Raw genomic sequence first — 17,336 nt, forward strand, 5'->3', positions numbered from 1 at the left:
AGAGAGTATTTTCCATTATCCTGTAGCCAGTTGTCAGTCCTGCTGACTGTCAAATGTCACTTTGTGTTTGTTGGCAAGGAGATAGGGAGTGAATTCTCAGTTAAAGTGTACTGGACATACAGGTTAATTCCAGGTATGTGATGAGAGCAGACAGCGTCCCTGTGCGTAGTGTTACAGGAACTCCCTTTGCCAACAGTGGATCAGTACGTGCTGAGAGTGTGGGGAAGGGTGACAAATGGGAGGGTAACGCAGGTTCCAGTAGGGTCCTTGAGCAAGGGTCAGAGCAGCATAAGCCCTGTCCTTGCTTAGAATGGAAGCTCAGCAGAGCAGGGACCATGTCTACTTTTTGGTTGTTTTTAAAACAGAGCCTAGCACATTTGAGTGCTAAATTGGTTAGTCTCTAAGGTGTCACAATCAAAATACTAAGTGCAGTCCCTGGAGGGCAGTGTGACCCCAACAATGGAGCCCTCTTCTCTTCCCCACCATGTTCTAACAGAAGCTGCAACAACAGACTCTTCCCTGCAGCAGTGCCCAGGCAGTGCCCAATCTGAACTGCCTACAGGAAGCTTCCTCTCAGCAGTGCCCTCCAACTCCCACACCAGATAAATAAAACCCCACACAGCTGTAGAAAAGGGCATTATTGTCCCATTTAATGAGTCCTCATTTCCATCACAAACACATACACGTGTCATCACACCAGAGATGCGCAGCAAAGCAAAGTGCATGGAGGTGGCAGGAGCCAATGGACCTTTCCCCATCCCCAAGGAGAGAAGAGGCTCTCGGTACCTTGTGTGCTGTGGCACAGGGACCACGTGAGTGTTCACTGAGCACAGAGGACAGAGAGAGCCCAGCACTCGGCCCAGTTGGCACCAATGTTTGCAGATGGGCACAGCTCCAGTTCTACTTCTGAGCAGCACAAGGGGTGCAGAGGGAGACAGGTCAAGTATACCAGGACAAGGGACGGATGCGGTGGGTCTGGGAGGTCCCCAGGAGACAGGTCCCAGGGGATGCTGCTATAATAAAGTTGGCTCCTCCCTGTCTGAACCCCAGTAAGATCCACGTGGGGGAGGGGAAGACAGAGGTGGGGAGAGGGAAGGAGACCCTGTGTGAGGGCCCTCAGCTCCAGCTAGCTGTTCTCATTTACAACATGTCCTTTTTGGGTAAATTCCCCACCCCTGCCCCGAATGAGGAGAGATTTGATAACAGAGTTCTGATGGTGGCTCCCTGTCCCTGTCAGTCTCTCCCAGCCACAGTTCAGACACCCCTTCTCTCTGCCTTGCCAGGAGGGGGCAGGGCCTCTCAAATTATCTGATAGAGGCATCCGTTGGGAGGTCGTGACTGGACTCCTCGGTATCCTCATTCAGGGCCGGTTCATTGTTAGAGAGTGGTGTGAAAGCAGGAGACTTTCTGAAAGAGAACAAAGGGCAGGGGTCACGTGGGCACCAGATTTGGGGGAGGAAGGAGGAGGGAGAGAAGCAGAGCTATTATAACTAGGGCTGTCGATTAATCACAGTTAACTCATGTGATTAACTAAAAAAATTAATCTCGATTAATCGCAGTTTTAATTGTACTGTTAAACAATAGAATACCAATTAAAATGTATTAAACATTTTGGATTTCTTCTATATTTTCATATATATTTTGTACTCCGTGTTGTAACTGAAATCAAAGTGTATATTATTTATTACAAATATTTGCACTGTAAAAATGATAGAAGAAATAGTATTTCAGTTCACCTCATACAAATACCATAGTGCAATCTCTTTGTCGTGAAAAGAAAAGGAGTACTTGTGGTACCTTAGAGACTAACCAATTTATCTGAGCATAAGCTTTCGTGAGCTACAGCTCACTTCATCGGATGCATACTGTGGAAACTGCAGAAGACATTATATACACAGAGACCATGAAACAATACCTCATGGTCTCTGTGTATATAATGTCTTCTGCAGTTTCCACAGTATGCATCCGATGAAGTGAGCTGTAGCTCACGAAAGCTTATGCTCAAATAAATTGGTTAGTCTCTAAGGTGCCACAAGTACTCCTTTTCTTTTTGCGAATACAGACTAACACGGCTGTTACTCTGAAATTTGTCGTGAAAATACAACTTACAAATGTAGATTTTTTTTTGTCACATAACTGCACTCAAAAACAAAACAACGTAAATCTTCAGAGCATGCAAGTCCACTCAGTCTTACTTCTTGTTCAGCCAATTGCTAAGACAAACAAGTTTGTTTACATTTATGGGAGAAAATGCTGCCCTCTTCTTATTTACAATGTCACCAGAAAGTGAGAACAGGCATTCGCTTGGGACTTTTGTAGCCGGCATTGCAAGGTATTTACATGCCAGATATGCTAAACATTTATATGCCCCTTCATGCTTCGGCCACCACTCCAGAGGACATGCTTCCATGCTGATGACGCTCGTAAAAAAAAAAATGCGTTAATTAAATTTGTGGCCGAACTCCTTGGGGGAGCATTGTATGTTTCCTGCTCTGTTTTACCTGCATTCTGCCATATATTTCACATTATAGCAGTCTCAGATGATGACCCAGCACGTTGTTCATTTTAAGAACACTTTCACTGCAGAATTCACAAAAGGCAAAGAAGGTATCAATGTGAGATTTCTAAAGATAGCTACAGCACTCAACCCAAGGTTTAAGAATCTGAAGTGCCTTCCAAAATCTGAGAGGGACGAGGTGTGGAGCATGTTTTCAGAAGTCTTAAAAGAGCAACACTCTGATGCGAAAAGTACAGAACCCGAACCACCAAAAAAGAAAATCAACCTTCTGCTGGTGGCATCTGACAGATAATTAAAATGAACATGTGTCGGTCCGCACTGCTTTGGATTGTTATCGAGCAGAACCCGTCATCAGCATGGACGCATGTCACCTGGAATGGTGGTTGAAGCATGAAGGGACATATGAATCTTTAGCGCATCTGGCACATAAATATCTTGCAACGCCTGCTACAACAGTACCATGAGAATGCCTGTTCTCACTTTCAGGTGACATTGTAAACAAGAAGCGGACAGCATTATCTTGTTCAGCATTGGCGGAACAAGAAGTAAGACTGAGTGGACTTGTAGGCTCTAAAGTTTTAAATTGTTTTATTTTGAGTGCAGCTATGTAAAAAAAAAATCTACATTTGTAAGTTCAACTTGCATGATAAGAGATTGCTCAGAACAATATCCTGGCAGTACCCAGCGGAGGGGGATATGGAGGAGGGAAGTGACACTGTGAACTCATTCCAGCAGGGCCCAGCCCAGAGCTGCACTGACTTCATACTCCCACAGGCCAGCAGAATGTCCCAGCAGATCAGTGATGCTCTATTCCAGGTTCTCTTTAGACAGTGACATCATCTGTCAAAGCTGACAGCTGAACATGATTCATCTGCCATAGGCACCTGGCACCAAATTCAACTCCTGTGAGGAGTCTGCAAGGCGGTTACAGCTGATCATTCAGAGTCCAATCCAGTTGTGACAGCCAGCCCGGCCCCTCACCCATCAATGCACTAGCTCCCATTTCCCGTGAGAACTGGGAACAGACCCAAGGAGCTTCAATTCCCAGTCCCCCAGTAGCTCCCATTCTTCTCCCAGCGCTGGGAGTAGAACCTTGTCTGTGTGGGAGATGGAACAAACCTCAGTGCCTTCCTCTCCAAGTACAAGGCGCATTTCTTTGACTTTACCTTCTCTAACGTAAGATATAGAGCAACATGTAAATTCAAAACAAACAATGCCGCCCCCTCCTCCACCAAAGCACTGCACTGTGCACACTTTGCTCCCTGGGGAGAGGATGAGTGAACAAACAACACGTGACAAACACGTGGTCATGATGCTTAATCTGGAAGGCATTCAGATACTACAGCGAGGAGTGCAGTACACAAATCTATAAAGCACAGAACTGAATTGAACCCAAGAGTCCTAACTCCATCCCCTGACTCTGAGCCACTAGATCCAATGCCCCTCCAAGAGCTGGGATTGGAACCCAGGAATCCTGGCCCTCCCTATCCTGGAGCTCACCTGTCTCCAGACTGGGTGATGAGCCGGCGGCAAGTCTCCATCTGCACATCCAGACCACGCTTCATGCTGCACATTTCCATGTATTCATGCAGGTGCCGATTCATGTCATTCTTTGCTGTTGCAAGCTCCAGCTGCACAAGGGGGAGCAATGAGGAGCTGAACCTGCCGGCGTGCCACATGGGAACACTGCATACTGTCCCAGCCAGCCCGCCAGAGGACACTGCCTACCTTCTCCTCCAATCAGGGGACACTGCCCAGCTTCACCAGCCAGTCATAGGGCGACATCCACAATTACCAACTTTCTTGTCCCTCCTGGGGTCTATCCCTACATCTCCCATCTCCTTGCCCGCCCCCATCTTCCCCACTATGTCCTTCTCCTACCTCTATTTGGTCGATGGTTTCCTGATATTCCTTTTCGCGGCTCTTGAAGAGCGACTCTGTGTCCTTAATCACCTTCTCCAGACAGTCATCCTGCTGCTGGGGGAGAAGAGGGTGCCATGACGTTTGGAGACAGGGCAGTTGCCAGACGTCAGAAAGCACAGCGTGAGAGATCAGAGAAAGATCGGGCAGCACCAGAGGGAGCAAGGAAAGGGTAGAGAACAGAGACAGACAGTGACACAGGACAAGGGTGGGTGTGTTCCCAGTTCACACAAATCACATTTAACAGGCCACAACTACAGCCTGATTCCATGTTTGCATTCACTGGTACAGCTACATCTGTAGACACTTGATCAGCCAGGGCTCTCCCATCTAGCAGCAGGGATGGGACAGACAGCCTGGGACCATTGGCAGTGGGAAGTTTTGTCCTGAAAAAGCACAGTATTGCCCTGAGACATTGAGGATTGTGGCAAAGACACAGCCCCCCAACACCAACAGCCCCCCCCCCCGAGACCCCACAACTGTTAACCCACTAGGGTCAAGGGGAGCAGCTGGAGTGCTGGCTATGCAGGGGCCTTGGCCAATTGGACTTCCAGGCCTCATCTTAGGCGGTGCAGAATAAGTTTTCTTCTCACTCAAGGGGCTGATAGTCTCAATGGCGGGTTTAAGGGACAGAATGAGAGCAGCTAAAGATGGCACCTTCCCAGCTGGGTAGGATTTTTCTATGCTTGCTGGTTTTGGCAAGCACCTCTGACAAGAGGCCTTAGGCCAGTCTGAAAAAGAGATCTGGGCACATTTTACAGGGGCAGGGTGGTGTAGATAACTGGTGGGGGGAAGGCTATGTAGGGCCCAGACAGGGGTGTTTGAATGAGAGCTTCGGGGTAACAAACATTCAAGACTGCACGGCAGCGGAGAACTATCCAATCCATTAGAAATGGGCGAGTATTTGTGTAGGAATTAGCATAAACAGGAATGAGGGATCCACACTGTACCAGAGAGAGAGAGAGAGAAGGGTAGCTGGAGATGGGGTATGACTGGAGCATGAAGCTGGTGTTACCTCCCCCTGCACCTCCGCAGCTGCTATGGCGTATCCGGAGAAATCCTCCCAGAGCAGCAGCGTTTCCTCTGTCTCCTCCCATGTGAGACTGTCACAGTCATCCTCAAAATCATACTCTCTCCTGGGGACAAGGAAACCGCATGTCAGCAAAGAGAGGGGAACTCTCCCAGTAGGAAGAGCTACAAAGTGTGAGGCTTCAATACTAATTGTGGGGGAATTCCCAATCCTGGCTTTTCCCCGCAGGAAGGTGCTGTAATGCAGTGGTTTTGAAACTGTGGGTTGTGACCCAGTACTGGGTTGCGGAATAGAAGGTACTGGGTCACGGCAGCTCTGGTCAGCATCGCCGACTGGGCCATTAAAAGTCCCGTCGGCGGTGTTGCCTGGCTAAGGCAGGCTAATTCCTACCTGTTCTGACACTGCGCTGCGCCCTGGAAGTGGCCAGAAGCAGGTCCGGCTTCTAGGTGGGGGGACCACAGGACTCTGCGCGCTGCCCCCACCTCAAGCACCAGTTCTGCACTACCATTGGCCAGTTCCCGGCCAATGGGAGATGGGGGTGTGTGTGCCTGAGGGTGAGACTCTGTGGAGCCGCTTACGTGCCTCCGCCTAGGAGCCAGACCTGCTGCTGGCCACTTCTGGGGCACAACGCAGTACGCGGTGCCAGGGTAGGCGGGAAGCCTGCCTCTGTACCCTGGCTGAGCCGCTGACTGGGAACCGCCAGAGGTAAGCAGGTGCCCCAACTCCCTGCCCCAGCCCTGAGCCTCCCCCCACCCCCAAAGCCCCCTCCTACACTCCAAACCCCTCATTCCTGGCCTCATTCCAGAGCCTGCACCCCCAGCCCAAAGCCCTGACCCCCTCCTGCACCCCAACCCTCTGCCCCAGCCCAGAGCCCCTCCCACACCCTAAACCACTCATCCCCAGTTCCGTTGGGTCATGGGCATCAACAATTTTCTTCAACTGGGTCGCCAGAAAAAAAGTTTGAAAACCACTGCTGTAATGAATACGGAAGAGCCATTGGCTGTGGGGGAGTTTTCAGCTACACCAGTCCCAGCCTCTCCCAGCATGGCAAAGAGCTGTAGGGAACAGGGCAGGAGAGCTGGCTATGACAGAACTCACAGCGACTCCAGTCCCAGCCTGTCTCAGCAGCAGGTGTGGGGCAGAAATAAAGGCTGGGTTACACTCACAGCTGGTTCAGCATCCTCTGCATCTCCTCATTGATGCTCATGGCTGTGGTCTCTTCATCTTCCTCCTCTTCAGGCTTTTTGGAGGCATCGTTCTCAGACAGTGAAGTGTCCTCGTCACTGATCAGCTTCCGCTCCCGCTTCCGCCCCGCCGTGGCTGGGACCTTAATGGGAGACAAGTGCAGAGACTACAGAAACAAGGCCGGGTCCAAGGTCGGGTTGTTGAGAGGAGATGGAGGGGAAAGGAATGGCATAGGGATAGGAAGATAGGGAAAGAAAGAAAGAAAGAAGGAAGAAGAGAGAGCGAGAGAGAGGGGCTTATTATGATCAGGTTAAAGATGGTGCAATGGCTAAAATGTGATTTTAGAATATTTTAAAATTAAAAATTATGCAACTAAAGATGGAATCTGTGAACCTGATGAGAAGAATGTGGTTTAATTGAAGAACTCAACTCTCCCCGCCCCCAGATCCAGAGACAGAGGGAAAGGGAAAGGCAGAGAGAGGAAGAAGAGACAGTCTAAGTGAAATATGTCAATATTTACAGTCAAACCTTAGTTTACAGAAAGTGTCTAAATTGTACATATTCTTAACTGAATGAAACTAACCAGCTGCTTCTGTAGGGGGAAGGGAGAGAGAGTGAGACAGGGACAGAGCAAGCGAGCGAGAAAGAGAGAAAGAGAGAGAGACAGGGACAGAGAGAAAGGCAGAGACAGAGAGAAGAGGGGGTGGAGAGAGAAGGGGTTAGAGACAGACACTTTGCACCATGTCTCCCTCTTCTGCAGCTGCTCCCCTATTACTCAGGAGTCCCAGTGCCCAATATCTCTGAATAATGAGTTGGGTGAGTACTCCTAATGCCTCGAGTAAAGTCTGCAGCTCTCAGCCTCCTCCTCTTGCCTCTCTGCCTATTGCTTCCCCACCCCAACACATGTAACCCAATATGGAGAGCAGGTGAACTCATGGAACAAGGCTTATAGTGACTGATCCCCTCCTCTGCAAGAGGCATGTAAGTGCTTTTGTCTCTCCCCCTTGGCTGGAAGCTCCTTCCCCCAGTGGTAGCTGTTTCGCTTGGGACAGCAGCAGGTGCATCTCACCTGAAACATTTTGATCATGTCCTCACAGTTACGCTGCTGTGCCACGTCACACAGCTTGGCTGTGATGTCAATGCGCCGACAGATATCCATGTCCACTTTCATGGCCTTCTCTTGGATCTTGGTATCCAGCTCTGTGAGGTTCTGACCCAGTGAGAACCAGCCCAGCACATGGTGCAAGGGGACAGAGGAAAAGGATAGTTAGACAAGGCACACGGAACCCTCTAACACAGAGTCCTGACAGAGAATTCTCCTGGGCATGGTGAGGGAGATCATCATGCTGGAGGCATTATAATTAGGGCCAGGCACTGTCAGGGCATTGCTGAGGGAGCTCACGCTGGAGGCTTTCCCCATGCACTCAGGTTGGGCACTGCTGTGTCACTCTACAGACATTCCTTGTTTGGCATTACTATGAGAAAACGCACATCAGCCTGCCGAGCCATGGGATGGGTTCACAATGTCTTGGCGAATGGCTGAGTGTGTATGCTGGGTGGACAGGGGCACTCACATTGCTCATCAGTCCCTTGAAGACAACCAACTCTGCCTTGAGCTGCTCCACCTTCAGGGCTAGCTCCTCCTGGCATGCTTCAGCCTCCTGGGCCTCCTGCTCAGGGGGTAAAGGGAAACGCTGGAATCAGTGCCAGGGAAATGAGGCTAGGGTACAGGGGGAGTGGGGATGGGCCCCTCACCTCATGCAGCTCAGTCACTTGGTCCTGCAGCTGGACACGCACAGTATACTCCTCTTCCCACCTAGTGAGACAAATGTGCCAATTACACCCTGCCTACCGCACAGCACCCTCTGCTGGGGAGGGCAGAGCTGGCAGCTGCAGGTTGCCTTCCTCACTGCTGAACTGCACACTACGGGATCCACTCTTGTCATACAAGGAATATTGGGAGTGGGGGAGAGAATTTGCTCTGGAATTTGCTGCCCTTCCTTTCCAAACAGCTACAGCTGTTGGATGCATGTCACGCCTTCCAACCATGAGCTGGTCCCTGCCACAGACTCTACTGATCTCACTCAGAATTCACCAACTGTCTTTCACGTCACAGTGCGGGGCCCTCAGGAAACCAACCACAAGCTGTATTTAGCAGCTGAAACACACTCCCCAGGACCAGATTAGATCAATTGGCAGATCTAGCCCATTGTCCTCTCTGCCCCTCCCCACCATGCCAGTTCAGGCGAGTGGCCTCCAGCCTGGGCTATACTGGGTTTTGCTGTACAGGCAGTAACAGGCGTTGGGCTGTATTGGGCACTGAGGTGCTGTGCTTGTGTTATATTTATATAGAGATATGCTGTGTTATTAAATGGGGCTGTACTGGGACAGTGGATAGTAGAGCTCTGCAAAGGGCTCCACTATACAGGGCTGTACTGTGTTGTGATGGGCTATGCTGTGTGGTATAACTGGCTATGCCAGTGGTGGGCAAACTACAGCCCGGGGGCCACATCCGGCCCTCCAGATGTTTTAATCTGGCCCTTGAGCTCCTGCCAGGAAGTGGGGTCCGGGGCTTGCCCTGCTGTGGTGCTCCAGCTGGGGAGCAGGGTCGAGGTCTTGCCCCATTCTGCATGTCTCCTGGAAGCAGCAGCATGTCCCCTCTCTGGCTCCTACATGTAGGGGCAGCCAGAGGGCTCCACCTGCTGCCCCCGCCCCAAGCGCTGCCCTCGCAGCTCCCATTGGCCGGGAACCGCAAATAATGGGAGCTGCAGGGGCAGCGCCTGTGGACAGGACAGCGTGCAGAACCATCTGGCCACACCTTCGCGTAGGAGCCAGAGGGGGGACATGCTGCTGATTCTGGGAGCTGCATGAGGTAAGCACTGCCCTGAGCCTGCCTCCCTGAACCCTTCCCACACCTCAACCCCCTGCCCCAACCCTGATCCCCCTCCTGCCCTCCGAACCCCTCGGTCCCAGCCTGGGGCACCCTCCAACACCTCCAACCCCTCGCCAGCCCCACCCCAGAGCCCGCACCCCCAGTGGGAGCCCTCCCGCCGTCCAACCCCCAATTTCATGATCATTCATGGCCCTTGCGCCAAAAACTTTGCCCACCCCTGGGCTATGCTATCATCCCGTGTATTGCACTGCGATAGGCTGTGCTGAACTGGCCTATTTTATGTTAGATTGTATTGGTTATTCAGGGATTATGTTACACCGGATTGTACTGCACTGCAGCTGGGCTGCAAAGAGCTGTTCTGCCCTGGTTATGTTGGGTTTCGATTGGTTGCACTATACTTAGGCTGTATTATGTTGCAAAAGACTGCTATATTAAGCTATATTTCTCTGCAGCACGCTGGCTATGCTGCAATTATTGCAAGATGACTGGCAGTTTTATGCTGGTTGCGTTGTGCTGCAATGGGCTACAATACTAAGCTATATTTCATCACCATGTGTTGTGCCATTCTGTGCTATATTAGCTTGTGTGGTACAGTTTTACATTGTGCTGTATTGCAATGTGTTGATCCGTGTTTGGTTATATTGTGCTGGGTTGTATTTCACTTTGCTAATTAACTGTATCTTCTCCCATGTTTAGTTCATATTGGTTGGTGGTGCACTGTATTGGCCCCTGCTCTATTGTGTTGAACCGTGCAGCATGAGGTTGTTGCTATTCCACTTCCATTTCCTTTGGGCGAGTGGAATTTTCTCACTGGGCTGGGCACTCATTATGAGTTGCCAACTCTTGCAATTTTATCATGATTCTTGCAACAGTTGGTGTTTTTCTTAAAGCCCCAGCCCCTGGAGTTGTATAATAACATGAAAGTCTCAGCTTTCATTTTTATTGTAGCACATTTCTAGTGCTCGTGGCTGGGCAGAAAAGTTTGAAAACGTGAATCCTAAAAGCTCAGAAACAAGAAGGCAAATAGAAAGAACCCCACATTTATTATCTCATGATTTTTAAGCCAGTCTCCTGATTTCTGGCATCTGGCTCATGACTTTGGAATACCTGGGATTGGCAATATTGCTCACTCTTAGAAAATATCCCACCCTAAAGCTGCATGCTGGCCTTTTTTATATACCCCAGACCACTGCCCTGAACAAGCAGGCAGCCCATCCTCCATCTGCAGGAAAACAGTCCATGGGGGTTCCTCTTACCTTGATAGGAAAGAACAGGAAAGAGGGAAGAAGAAAGAGATACACAACAGAGGGAAGGACAGAGATACAGGCAGGATGTACCTTCCATGGGAACTGATCAAACAAGGTTTCCATCTCTGAGGAGAAAATGTGTTTCTCTGTCACAAAATACTTCAGTGTCTCTTCCTCTCCCTCCTTCTCTCTCCAGGTCTGGCTTGCAGTGCTTTCTGCCTCTCTTCCCATCACTCAACCTGTCTCTCTAGCCCTGTCTACACTAGGAAAGTGACCCATTACTGAAACTGCTTTTAAGTAGTGATTCCCCTGAATAATTATGGTGTAGAACAGACAGGGATTTCAACAGTGGGTCAGAAAATGCCAGTGATACTTTGTGGAAGCAACACTTCTGTATGCCCTCTCCATCCTTCATCCCCTGCTTACTCTTTCCCTGCCTCTCTCTCTTTCTCTCCTCCTCTCAGATACTCTATCATTCCCATCTGCAATGCACCATTCCTAATAATAACCTCCCTGAACCACTTCCCCCACACAGCCCAGACCAGCCAAGAGGCTCCAGCCAGCATCCTGGATGTTCCTGCGGACTGTGAGCAAAGCTCCCTCCTGTAACCCCTTCTCATCATCCCAAGTCCCCATGGGGAGCCACAGATCCTTCCCTTGTATCCAATGTAACACACACATCACTCCAGCACTGCAATATCCCAGTAACCTGCTCGAGGACCAGAAAATGTGAGGGAAGGAAGACAGAAAACCTGAGAGATCCTCTGCCCCATATAGACCCGGCCACCCATCATGCAACACTAGGCCAGCATTTACAGCCCATCCCCTCCCAGGCCAAGGACAACCCAGCCCTCCCCATCCAAGCCTCATGACACCATGAGTAAAACAGCATAAAAAAATAAAATCTGTCTTTAAAAATCAGTATCAGCCAATCTGGGACCACGAACACTAAAATGCCTTAATTATCACCATGTGGTTATTGTATGGTGCCACTAGTGGACATAGTTAAGGTTGTTTGGGTGCTTTAAATTGTATATTTCCAACTTTAACATGTTTGGGTGACATGTTTAACCTTAACTGTGGATTTCCTGGGTTTGTAATACAAAGATTTGGGGATAATCACGCCATCACTGCGATGTAGTTTATCCTGAATTACTGATATGGAGTCTCCATCTTAACCACATCTATCATTTGTGTCTGGGAATACGTATATGTATGTGGGAGAAAGGGAGAGAGCAGACATGACTGGGCTCCCAGCTGCATGATCCTTGGCAGTCTGTACACAGGTTTTTTCCCCACCCAGTCTCTTGTCGCTGCTTCTTCTCCTCCCTTCATATTCCCGATCCCCTGCAAGCTGTGGTCTGCTCCAAAGTCCTGTACATTTGAAGAGAAACTTTCCTCATCACACTGTTGGGGGATCAGCAGTCTTTGGGGCTCCTTTGGCCAAGGTGCAGATACTCAGCACTGCCCTATGCCCTTCCAGAATGCAAGAGTTTAATTCCCAAAACTCAAACTATTCAAAAACCAGGAAATACTAAGTTAATGTGACTCTTCCTACAAAACACAACCGTAGTTGTGTCCCTATTGGGATGGCAATGGGAACCAGGAATTTCCTGGGTCTGCAGCACTGAAGTTTAGGGAATTCAACTCTTATCGCAGGAGGACATGAGGAGCCCAGGGCTGTGTTGAGCTCCTGCAACCTTAATTCCATGGCATTACATTTTTGCATATGAACTTCCCCTGTTTTTGAGAAAGTGAGGGGCCATGACTGAAGGGAAATTTTGCAGCAGGGAATGAGGAAGGTTTCTTGGGCACATGTTGTCACCTCTCAGGCATTAACTCCCACCTCCTCCTAGCCTCCAGCAGGGTTAGAAGCCCAGTGAGAGGAAGGAAGCGGGTAGTGGAGATACCTTGAGAAAGCTAGAGACTGCATGGGGGATGGGGATCCCCAGTATCCAGGCCTCAGACTGTGGCCCATGTAGCGGGAAGGGTCTCTGCACTCCCCTTGCCCCCAGGAATGGGAGATGGGGAATCTCAGAAGCCCTTCCATTGATGTGGGAAAAGGGGAGCCCCACAGCCTCCTACTCCCAGTCAGGACCACAGGAGGTTCACAGCTGCAGCTGCGCATCTCAGAAGGTTCTCGATGTGGGGAAGGGGTTGTGGGGCTTCTCTTTCTCCTGTTCCTGGTATTCCTGGCAAAACAATGTAAAAATATGTTACACCAAGCACATCACTGGCCCCCAGACCTGCAGCATCTCTAACCACCCCCCTGTGTCCTCCCAATGTATCCGGAGAATCACCTACACAATGCCCCTCCCAGTGCTGGGGTGAATATGGGACCCCTCCAAAGCCTTTGAAGTTTTTCAGCATCAAACCAGCTAAAACGAACTCTTGAACTGTGAACAAGCCAAAACAGGCTGGTCTGACTCCTGAAGAGCCCAAATAGTTTACAGATTTGGAAACCACCAGACAGAGATTAAAGCCCAGATCCTCAAAGGTTTTGATACACCTAATGCCTATTGAAATCACTGGCCCCTAAGTATCTTTGAGGATCTGGGCCAAAGTGACTTGGCTAGGGAAACTCAGGAAGTCTGTAGCAAAGTTCAGAATTGAACACTGGGTCTCCTGAGTCCCCATTAGTGCCTCAGGGGTGGCTAGTTCTCCAAAATACCTCAGAAGGATGGCCAGCTCCAGCTGTACAATTTAAGTGACTGCTAACCACCACATAGCCAGTCTGTGGAGGGGCTTCAAGAACAGAAACCAGTTCTCCTGGGTCCTACTCTTCATTGCCTTAACCACAAGACCATCTTGTTTCTTCCTACAATCTGTCCTTCATTACCACACCTATTACACTGACATTCCAGCTTGTGTGACTACAGCCCCGGGCAATTCAGTTTTAGCATACTAATTTCAAAAGGCAAAGGGCTGAATGGATGATACTTGAGTTTTCCGTATTAGAGACCTGGGTTCTATGCCTAGCTCCGATAGCAGTGACATTGATCTGCAAAAAAAGGGGTAATGGTGGTGGCCTGCCCCTAGGAAAGGGCTCTAAGCGTACACTTCATAATAATAATAATAATAACACGTATGACGCACACTGAAGAGTAACATTAGCAGTCCATAGAAGAGAAGACTTGAACTCTTGAGCTTCTGTTTCCTAGTCAAGTGCACCTTCCTCTGAGTATCAGGTATTTCATAGAACAGTCTGGTCCCCCCAACCCCTTCCTGTTCCATATGTAGCTCACAGCACTTCAGCTTCCCCCTCCACAGAGACAAAAAGAAAGCCTGATTATTTTTGAATTATTTGGATCTTGGCACCTGACAGCTAGGGGTTAACAGAACTATATGTTTTATGTGGATACTGCCCATAGTTTTTGCCCCTTTCATTGCTTAAAACATCCTCCAAAAGCAACACAAGAACATTGTTTTTTTTAAAATTTACATGTCATTTGGCTGTGGGAGAGGTGGGGAAAGAACTTAATGTTTCCAGGATCCCTTAGCCAAGTTACCCCAAATTTGCACCCAACTCCATCCTAGGCCCTGAACTGGGACCTGCTTGTTTTCAGGCTGATCTTATTAAACATGTGAATTTTAGAGCAGTTTAAAACTTGACATTAAACAGAAGTGTGGTTGTCCTCTTAACTATAGTAAAATAAGGACTTCCCAGTGATATCGAAAGACTACCCAAGAACTTTCGGCACAAGCCAACCACTAGCTCTTGGGGGTCACGAGGAAACTTTCTCTGGGACAGGTTATCCCATCACTGCCCCCTACAGGGTTTCCTGCACCTGCCTCTGAAACAGCTGGTGCTAGGATACTGGACTAGATATGCTACAGGACTATGTTCTTATATGAGGTTTGGAGAGGAAGGACAGGGAGAAAGGGTGGCCAACAGATAGTCCTATCAAGAATTTCTCCAGAGCATTCCCACTACACAGCAAGGTCCCTTGGTCTTTGACACTGAACTACCACAGTCTTGGAGACTCTCTCTCTTTGCCCTCACCTCCAAACTTCATCTACTCCCTGACTCCAACTCAGGAGGTCCCTGGTCCCTATTTCCCTTGCAAGCCCAATCTCCTTACATGCTGTATCATCTCACTCACTGTTGCTAACTCCATTTTTTCTTAAAGTCCCAGCTCCTGGAGTCATGTTAGTTCAGGTTTCAGAGTAACAGCGGTGTTAGTCTGTATTCGCAAAAAGAAAAGGAGGACTTGTTGCACCTTAGAGACTAACCAATTTATTTGAGCATGAGCTTCCGTGAGCTACAGCTCACTTCATCGGATTCATCACTTCTTCTGCAATTTCCACAGTATGCATCCGATGAAGTGAGCTGTAGCTCACGAAAGCTCATGCTCAAATAAATTGGTTAGTCTCTAAGGTGCCACAAGTCCTCCTTTTCTTTATGTTAGTTCAGAAGAATCTCAACTTTCATTAAAAAAGTTTCAGGCCCTCATGGTTGGGGTGAAAACCTGGAGAATGTGACCTAAATGCACCATGAATGCTCAAAAACCAGAAGATAAATAAATGATTATCACTACAAAAGGTTTTCTCCCTCCCCCCCCCCCCCCGACTCTCCTGCTGGTAATAGCTCATCTTAAGTGATCACTCTCTTAACAGTGTGTATGATAACACCTACTTTTGCATGTTCTGTGTGTATATAAATTTCCCCACTGTATTTTCCACTGAATGCATCCGATGAAGTGAGCTGTAGCTCACGAAAGCTTATGCTCAAATAAATTGGTTAGTCTCTAAGGTGCCACTAGTACTCCTTTTCTTTTTAAGATACATGAAAAGAGCCCAGCATTTATCATTTTTAAAGTTTTTGTGATTTGTATCCTGATCTCGTGATTTTTTGGAACGAGTCATGATTTTGAGTGCTTGGAGTTTGCAGTCTGCATTCACCCATGTCCCTTTGCCCCACCCCTCTGCCTCTGCTCTCTCACCTGTGCTAGTAGTCACCTACTCACCACCCTCCTCCCTACCTTACACTCCCCTGCAGCCCCTCCACTTTTTCACATTTAGCTGTATTTACCCCACTGCTCCCTACCACTCCATTCTCTGCCCCCTTCTCTTGCCTGCACTGACACATCTCCCAGTTGCCCTGGGGCTACCACTCACTCCCTGCCCCCATTCTCCCTTTAGTCTTCTGCCTGTGCTGGACTCACCCTGCTCCCTTTCTCACCTGCGTTTGTACTCGTCGCGCTCCCTCTTCACCTTGGCCAACACATTGTAGAGGGCCCGGATCTCAGGGGTGATGGTGTCGATCTGCACGCCAACCCCGTCAGGGTGAACCCACGAGACCCCCGGCCCCTGAACCAGGGTGGTCTCAGGTCCTGGGCCCAGCCGACGGGCCTGCGAGAAGGACCAGATGGTGCCTGGCATGAAGCAGGATGAGGATGAAAAGGGGCTGCCAGACAAGGGAGGAGGCTGGGAAGAAGACGTGAATGGCACCCCAAGGTGGCAGCTGGGAGAGCCCAAAACCCTAGAGGGGGCACAGAGCCCAGCTGGCCGGGGGCTGCCCAGGGCAAGCCCCAGTGGGCGAATGGGGCTGCTGAAGCTGGTCTGCACAGCCTGATCCCGGCGCTGGACAGCCCGCAGACGGCTGCCCCCCTCCTCCAGCGCCTGCTGCAGCTGTTTTTCCAGCTGCCGGTTCCTGCGCTCCAGCTCGTGCACCTTGGCCAGGAAGCAGCGGAACCGCAGGTTCAGGGTCTTCAGCACGTTGATGTTGGAGCCCAGGTCATTGCGGAGGGCCATGGCAGCAGGGGGGGCCGGGAAAGGGGGCACTGCTGAAGCGGGGCCCAGCTCTCCGCCGAAAAAGTCCCCCAGGGGCGCTGGTAGAAGCGGCTCTGGCTCAGCCAGGCCCTGCTGCTCTTGCTGCAGGAGGAAGAGGTTGGGGCCGAATAACGGGTTCATGGCTGCGGCTGGTCCGAGCGGGCGGCGAGGGGAGCGGGGCGAGGGAGGGGAGAGGGGGGCCGAGGGGCCAATCAGGACCCTGGCTGCTGCGGGGCCGCTGTCAGGCAGAGGCGGGCTAGGGGGAGGGGGCTGCGCGGGGAGCAATCCCAGGCAGAGCGAGGGAGGAGAGACGGAGGGAGCCGGCTGCCGAGGCGGGGAGGCGACAGGGCGGCAGCTTCCGCTGCAGAGGGGAGGGGTCCGGGAATGCAGCAGAAGCGCTGATGAGGTAGGCGGGGGCCTGCGCGAGGGGGAGGGGGAGGGGGAGAGTGTCGGAGCAAGGCCCAGAGCAGGAGCGCGGGATTCACGTGCCCCACCTGCGAGCGGTCCAGGCTTTTCCCTGGGGCGAGGGGTTCTACCGCCCGCGCGGGGCTCGGGGCGGAATCATGGGCACTCCCTGGTTTTCAGACTGGGGCAGCCTAGCGCTCGTCCATCCAGCCTCGTATCCTGTCCCTGGCAGTGGCCAGCAGCAGATGCAAGAGGCCCTGCAGGAGGCAGCGATGAGCTAGATAATCTGCCTTTACCGCCAAGGCTCTCCACAGTTTAGTCCCGCCCTACCGCGCTGTCCTATGAATTATTGAGACATCCAGCCCC

The 17,336-nt window shown here is 50.5% G+C and overlaps 1 protein-coding gene across 4 annotated transcripts; it reads right to left on the reverse strand.

Annotated features, from left to right (window-relative positions):
• Positions 1-624: 624 nt before the first annotated feature.
• On the reverse strand, positions 625-16,721 carry IFFO1 (intermediate filament family orphan 1). Of its 4 annotated transcripts, none has more exons than XM_074947905.1 (9): positions 15,976-16,721; positions 8,409-8,469; positions 8,228-8,323; positions 7,723-7,863; positions 6,635-6,819; positions 5,454-5,574; positions 4,400-4,492; positions 4,019-4,149; positions 625-1,407 (listed from the first exon to the last, which is right to left on the reverse strand). In XM_074947905.1, exons 1-9 carry the CDS (start codon positions 16,704-16,706, stop codon positions 1,305-1,307), a joined length of 1,662 nt encoding a protein of 553 aa, XP_074804006.1. In that variant the 5' UTR covers positions 16,707-16,721; the 3' UTR covers positions 625-1,304. The 4 variants fall into 4 exon arrangements, with proteins under 4 accessions (XP_074804006.1, XP_074804001.1, XP_074804023.1 ...); XM_074947900.1 differs by having other exon boundaries at positions 627-1,407; positions 4,400-4,495; XM_074947922.1 differs by having other exon boundaries at positions 637-1,407; positions 6,635-6,795.
• Positions 16,722-17,336: the final 615 nt, after the last annotated feature.

Source organism: Natator depressus, chromosome 1 (genome assembly GCF_965152275.1).
Source record: "Natator depressus isolate rNatDep1 chromosome 1, rNatDep2.hap1, whole genome shotgun sequence".
Lineage (NCBI taxonomy): Eukaryota > Metazoa > Chordata > Testudines > Cheloniidae > Natator > Natator depressus.

Bases quoted from the DNA above. Each gene is read 5' to 3' on its own strand.
- IFFO1 (XM_074947900.1), bottom strand. From the start codon at position 16,706: ATGAACCCGTTATTCGGCCCCAACCTCTTCCTCCTGCAGCAAGAGCAG. The intron at 5,575-6,634 runs GTGAGTGTAACC...CCTTGTCCCCAG, and splicing joins CAGAGGATGCTGAACCAGCT to GAGAGAGTATGATTTTGAGG. The intron at 4,150-4,399 runs GTAGGAGAAGGA...CCCCTTGTGCAG, and splicing joins AAACCATCGACCAAATAGAG to CTGGAGCTTGCAACAGCAAA.